This window comes from Raphanus sativus, chromosome 4, assembly GCF_000801105.2.
Source record: "Raphanus sativus cultivar WK10039 chromosome 4, ASM80110v3, whole genome shotgun sequence".
In the NCBI taxonomy this organism is placed as follows: domain Eukaryota; kingdom Viridiplantae; phylum Streptophyta; class Magnoliopsida; order Brassicales; family Brassicaceae; genus Raphanus; species Raphanus sativus.
This window is the reverse complement of record NC_079514.1, coordinates 45,280,151-45,286,641: the sequence shown is the minus strand read 5'-3', so window position 1 is coordinate 45,286,641 and position 6,491 is coordinate 45,280,151. Positions and strand designations below refer to the sequence as shown.

At 30.3% G+C, this 6,491-nt stretch overlaps 1 protein-coding gene across 1 annotated transcript; it reads right to left on the bottom strand.

The window, feature by feature from the left end:
* Window positions 1-462: 462 nt before the first annotated feature.
* Window positions 463-2,407, bottom strand: LOC130510905 (heat stress transcription factor A-7a). The gene is made up of 2 exons (XM_057007612.1): window positions 1,923-2,407; window positions 463-1,208 (listed from the first exon to the last, which is right to left on the bottom strand). Exons 1-2 carry the CDS (start codon window positions 2,175-2,177, stop codon window positions 660-662), a joined length of 804 nt encoding a protein of 267 aa, XP_056863592.1. The 5' UTR covers window positions 2,178-2,407; the 3' UTR covers window positions 463-659.
* Between the last annotated feature and the right edge of the window lie 4,084 nt (window positions 2,408-6,491).

Genomic DNA, 6,491 nt, shown 5'->3' with positions numbered 1-6,491 from the left:
CGTTGGTTTACTCATTTTAATTAATAACCAGGCCCCACCATTTTTCAAAATTTGAAAATATCTAAACTAGTTGTCGAAACTAACTAGAGAAAAAGAGGGAACAAAACCGGTTGGGAATTAGTCAGGGGCATTTTAAGTCTTTTCACCAGAAAACTACCTCACCCCCGGTAACTGCCTTTCTTTGTAATAAAAAGACGTAAACTGTCTGAGGGTGAAAATAACTCTATTCTTATCATTTAAAGCAGATTTGACGGTCAGCAGGAATCGAACTGCGGATTCGCTGTATCGAGACTATCCCTCACACACCACTAGCCCAAACCCACTGATTGCATGTAACTCTTAGTTTTGAAAGAGAGCCAGTGACTGACATTTTAAAGGAGGAAACCTGAACAAGTCAAACTGTCTATGTGATTTCCCACCCTTTCGGATTTTTGGTTCTTGCTTGTACAAAGGGCAACCGCATTAAAGGAAAAGTATATTTCACATATAGCTATTGGCATTTGGCATACATGAAAGAATTATAACGTTCTGTAATTATACACTATTACTAATTGAAAACTGGCAAGACATATTTGGAAGATAATAAAAGCTTCAGAGTACTTGATAAAAAATAAAATAAAAAAGCTTATGGGCACAACTAAAAACCAAAGGATATCCATCTAATAGCTAGAAGTCGAAGCCAAACTCTCATTACTAAGCAACTCTTCCCAGAAACCATCATCCAGTTCTCTCTCGACCACCATATCCTCTTCTTCCTTCACATTCTTCTGTTTCCCATAGCCTTGCATCTCCAAAGCAAGAGTTTCAAGTTCCGACATCGAAGAACATCTTTCTCTCTCTGCCGCCTCATCCTCAATCTCCTTGAGTCTCATATCTCTCTGCTTCAGCAGCTGATGCAGAAACGAAGGGCTCTGCATCGCTCTAGCCAAGAAAGACATCATCTGTCTCTGTTTCCTCTCTGCTGCTTCAATCCTCTGTTCCATAGCTTTGATGTATCTCCTCGTGGTTTGTTGCTGTTGTCTCAGACACACCAGCTCCATCATTAACAACTGCTTCTCCCTACGAAGTTCGGTACAAGGATCATTGATCGATGGAGACGATGAACCGAAGGAAGCTCGTCTCTTGATGAACTTCAATAACTGTCTCTGTCCTAACAAGAACCCATCGTTTGCAAATTCCCACCTTTCTGCTTCTATTTTTCTGAAACCCTGATAATATTTTTTATGTTAACCTTTGAAACTAAATACTAAGATAATATATTTTTTTAAATAATATCAAAATCATATCTAAAACACATATTTTATGAGTTTTACATAAAAATTTCTAAAACAAATCATATGAGAACTCAATGGCATGAGAAAACCTCTTATAAAAAACCTTCCAATAGAGTTGTTGCAAGGTTTCAAAAGTCCACATGAATATATGTGATTAAACAACAACAATTATTGGCGAGCGATATTTTTTATTTTTGGAAGATAATATAAAGAATGGAACAAGTGGGCAGGCTAGTGAATAAACAAAGAGTATTGTGATAAGATTGATTACTATTTCTTGAGATTATTTTAGAAGCCAAGTTGCCACGAATCAAGATTCTAGAACTTACTAATTGTTTTAGAAGACAAGTTGACACGAAACAAGATTCTAGAACTTGCTAAAGAACCTTCTTCTACTCTACAGAATCTTCATTTTCGATGTTTCTAGAAATAACAAACAAAAAAGAGAAACTGAATTCAATACGGATTTCATTACCAAGTAAACGTTGAATCCAGAATACTCCACTTATTTTTCCAGTAACTATAATAAGATGAAGGGGGAAAAGATTTGGGATGGTAAAAGAAAAAAACAGAGCATTGCTCTGTTTTTCTTTTTCTTCTTGGGTCAGACAACATACACAAAAGAAAGAACAGAGAGAAAGGACGTACATAAGTGTTAAGCTGTCTGATGAAACTTGAGAAATTGCTGTGTTTGAAGTGTCGAGGGAGAAGAAACGTTGAGAAAGAATGCAAATCCCAAACGACAAAACTAGTACCTCCTCTGTTCCAAGATACGATGTGGTCTGTGTTTGGATCCTCCACAATCTCGAATGTCTTGATTAGAAACGGTGGCGGTCCAATCTCGTGTAATCCTTCGACTGGTTTTGGTGGTGGATCACCTTCTTGGAGCTGAAACGGATTCATCAAGTTCTCGAAACCCAAATTGAAGATTAAAAAGAAAAACAGACAACAATCTTGGATCAACGACTTGGGTTGGTTTGATGAAATTTAGACGAGAATGAATCTTGTGGTGCGACTGGCCCGTTTAAGTTCGTTGATGGCAGTTGGGTAGAGAAGAGGGAAAGGAAGGAAGCTAATCCCCACGTAAGCGATGCGAGGTGGCTTAAATAAGAAGAGTGCGAAAACTAGTGACGATATTAAATTGATTAAAATAAGATAAAGATAATAATATAGTACTCTACAACTTAGAAATTTCGAAAGTTCCGGAACAATGAGAAGAGAGAACGGGTGGGTTCGAAACTTCTCGAACTTCAAATGTTTGACGACTGTACGGTATGGTTTTCACGTGGGTACCTACCTACCCATCATCTTACTATTTACTACTTATCTACGGATAAAAAAATCGACAACATTGTATAAAATGACAATTTGCTGATGGTTTTTAGGGTTTTTTGCAAAATTGACTCACAACTTAAGTCAAATACAAAACTAACATCTATTTTTTTTTGAATTTTTTTTGCTCTATCCACTCCACAAGTTTAGATTATTCACGGAAATACCATCACTTATTATTTTATTTTTTTGAAAATAACATTTTTACTCTTTCAATCTCAACATTTTTGATTGTCATTGCTTTCAATACACCAACCACCATGAACAACCAATTTGAAGCTCTTAATGCACCTAAAATCAATTTACATTTCTTTTTTTCTCAATTTTTATGAACTAAAAACAACATCTCTTTCAATTTCTCTCCATATTCATCTAAAAAACCCAAGATTTTGATTCTGAAATTTTTTATGGTTCAAAAAGCCATTGAAAATTTTTGGTGGGTCACCTTTGTTTGAGATTCTGGATGCTTGGAGAAAACATATGTGTGCTAAACAAGTTATCTCACTAGTTAAAACTATGAAATCAATATTTTTTCGAGATCTGTTCGTCCAGACAACTTACTATCTGGCTGAAGACGATTTAACTGGTAATCGTTTGGTCAATGCAGAGCTTATTTTTGCAATTGACTTTTAAATCTGTTTTTTAAGACGACTGAAATATAAATCGTCCGCTTTTGTTTGGTTACAAAAAAATCTCTGAAAAACCTAAACGACTGAAATATAAGTCGTCATAGGTTAGTTTTGCATTTGACAGAATTATTTCAGAAGTTTGACTTTCCTGGACGACTTACATTTCAGTCGTCTGGAAAAAAATATAAATATCAATCTGTTCTATTAAAAGAGAAGGAGTCTAAATAAATCTACCTATGTAAATTGTTTTGGACCATTTTATTTAATTAATTATTTGTTTAGTCTACCTCTATATATCCTAAAAACACGTGACTTATATATATTATGGTTCTAATGTTTCCTTTTTTCACTCTAGCCATTAAAGGGGTTCTATTAATTTAATTATATTTAAACCATTCAGAACAATTTGAAGGCAACCTAATCAATTTGATAACTATACATAAATTATTGGTTGACTAATCCACGAACCAAAACAATATAATTTATATGCAATCAACTTCTGAACCAATTAATATACTTTGAAATTTATTTTAAAGAATATATATCATAATATCATACAATGTCATTTTACATTATATAGTTCCAAATATTTACAAATTCAACTTTAATAAAAACACTTTAGCAACCACCTGTTGAAAGAAATTATATATTTTACATTAAATTATTCTCTAAAAATAATTTATGATAAAAAGATCTATTTAAGATAGATTTAAAAACTATTAAAAACCTTACAAATCTATATTATTAAATTAGTCAAAAAACTGCAAAATAAATCTTAAGTCTTATCAACTCAACAAATATAGCTCTTATAAATTTACCCATACAAAATAATGAAAGAAACTAGGTTAGGGTATTCGTGTCGAATACAGATCGGTTTTCGGGTCTGAGTTCTTCAGATCCTAAACATGTGGCCATAACTAGGTATTTGAAAATTTCGGGTATGTGTTCAGGTCGGTTTTCTCAGATTCAGATATGTTCGGATACATAATTCAAATGTCTGTAAAATCCTTATAATTTTTGGATATGTAATGGGACTGGATTGTTTGGTTATTTAAGACCCAAACAAATTGAAGTACCCGAAAACCAGAAAAAAATATTAAAACATGAAAACCCAAATAAATACCAAAAAAAAAGCAAATACCCAAAGCATCCAAATTTTTATCCGAAATATGATTTGAGGAACACAAAAAATACCCAATTTTTTTTCAATACCCAAAATATTTTTTTTAGATATTGAATTTTCCTTGAAACCCAAAACTATAATCGAAAATATGAACTCATAACTTAAAAAGTATATGTAATACCTAAAACATATCTAAAATACCCAAATATATGTAATATACACAAAACATTTCATGTATTTTTGGTACCGATTGACTCTCGGGTAGGATCCGGACTCCAACAGGGATCCGTCAGTCCAAAAGAATCTAACATGTATTTTACAATGGACATATCCAAATAGCATTTACATTTTTGAGTCGATTTCGGTTTTGGTTTTCCGAGTCTGGTAAATGTCCACGCTTTCGAAAAATGTTAGATAAGAGAATACATACAAAATTTGAAATAAACTAATTGATAAATTATAATTTTAAGAAAATTTCTTTCTTCAATTTAATATGACTTTGTAACATGATATAGTATTTTATTAAAACTCGACGACTTATATTTCAGTCGTCATAGATCAGTTTTGCAATTGAATAATAAAACTTCAATATTTAATTGTATCCAGACAACTTACATTTCAGTCGTCCGTCAGACGACTTACATATAAGTCGTCCATGATTTTATTCCGAGATTCTGGTCATATTATTGGAGTTTAAATATTATGTAGTAAAATTGTTTAAAAAAAAAATAAAATTTATATCAAAATTCGTGATTTTTTATGATCTACAAACTGAGATTATCTCATTTCATTTGGATGCATATATATATATATATATTGATATATATATATATATATATATCAATTTTCACTATAATTTTTATTAGCCATTAATTATATTTATTGTAGTATTAAGTTTTAAAACTAATTAATATATAAAAATGATTAAAACTATATCATTTTATTTATTTAAGTTAATTATAACCGAAATTATTATTAGTATGTAACTATTAAATCATAAAAATAAAGAAATATGAATTATAAATGGTGGGGTAGGATGTTGAATTTTGTTAAAAAACCATTGTAGAAGTTAAAAATGAAATGAGTGTTGGATAATTAGGTGGAAGAGAAAAAAGATGATGTGGAGTGTTAAAAGAGAAAAATAGGGTGGTGAATTAATTCAACACCCTCTCCTTCATCTTTTAACACTCCATGTCATCATTCAACACATGTTCAACTCATACCCACTATAATGGTTTTGTTGAATAATATTCAACACCCTATTTTACTAATTAATATTATTTTTTCTATATCCAAATTAAATATACTTAATCACTATTTATAGAGAATTTAAAATGATAAATTTTCCATTTGACCAATTAGCATTTGTTCAATTTATCATTTTAAATTTTCTATAAATAGTGATTAAGTATATTTAATTTGGATATAAAAAAATAATTATTAATTAGTAAAATAGGATGTTGAATATAATTCAACAAAACCATTATAATGAGTATTTGTTGAACATGTGTTGAATGATGAACTTGAAGAAAGAGAAGATGACATGGAGTGTTAAAAGATGAAGCAGAGGGTGTTGAATCTTGAACCATTGTATATAGTCTAAAACTATATACAATGGTGAATTGATTCAACATCCTATTTTTCTCTTTTTAACTTTCCACATCATCTTTTCTATCTTCCACCTAATTATCCAACACTCATTTCATTTTTAACTTCTACAATAGTTTTTTAACAAAATTCAACACCATACCCCACCATTTATAATTCATATTTCTTTATGTTATGATTTAATAGTTACATATTAATAATAATTTCGGTTCTAATTAACTTAAATAAATAAAATGATATAGTTTTAATCATTTTTATATAATAATTAGTTTTAAAAATTAATACTAAAATAAATATAATTAATGGCTAATAAAAATTATAGTGAAAATTGATATATATATGCATCCAAATGAAATGAGATAATCTCTGTTTGTAGATCATCAAAAATCATGAATTTTGTTATAAATTTTATTTTTTTAAAACAATTTTACTACATAATATTTAAACTCCAATAATATGAAGAGATAAAAATCTCCCAATTATTTGATAACCAATGAAATTAGAGCATCTTTTTCCAAAAGATAA

Coding starts and splice junctions, on each gene's coding strand:
- LOC130510905 (XM_057007612.1), bottom strand. CDS start 2,177: ATGAATCCGTTTCAGCTCCAAGAAGGTGATCCACCACCAAAACCAGTC. Junction 1,209..1,922: donor TCAGACAGCTTAACACTTAT/GTACGTCCTTTC, acceptor AAATATTATCAG/GGTTTCAGAAAAATAGAAGC.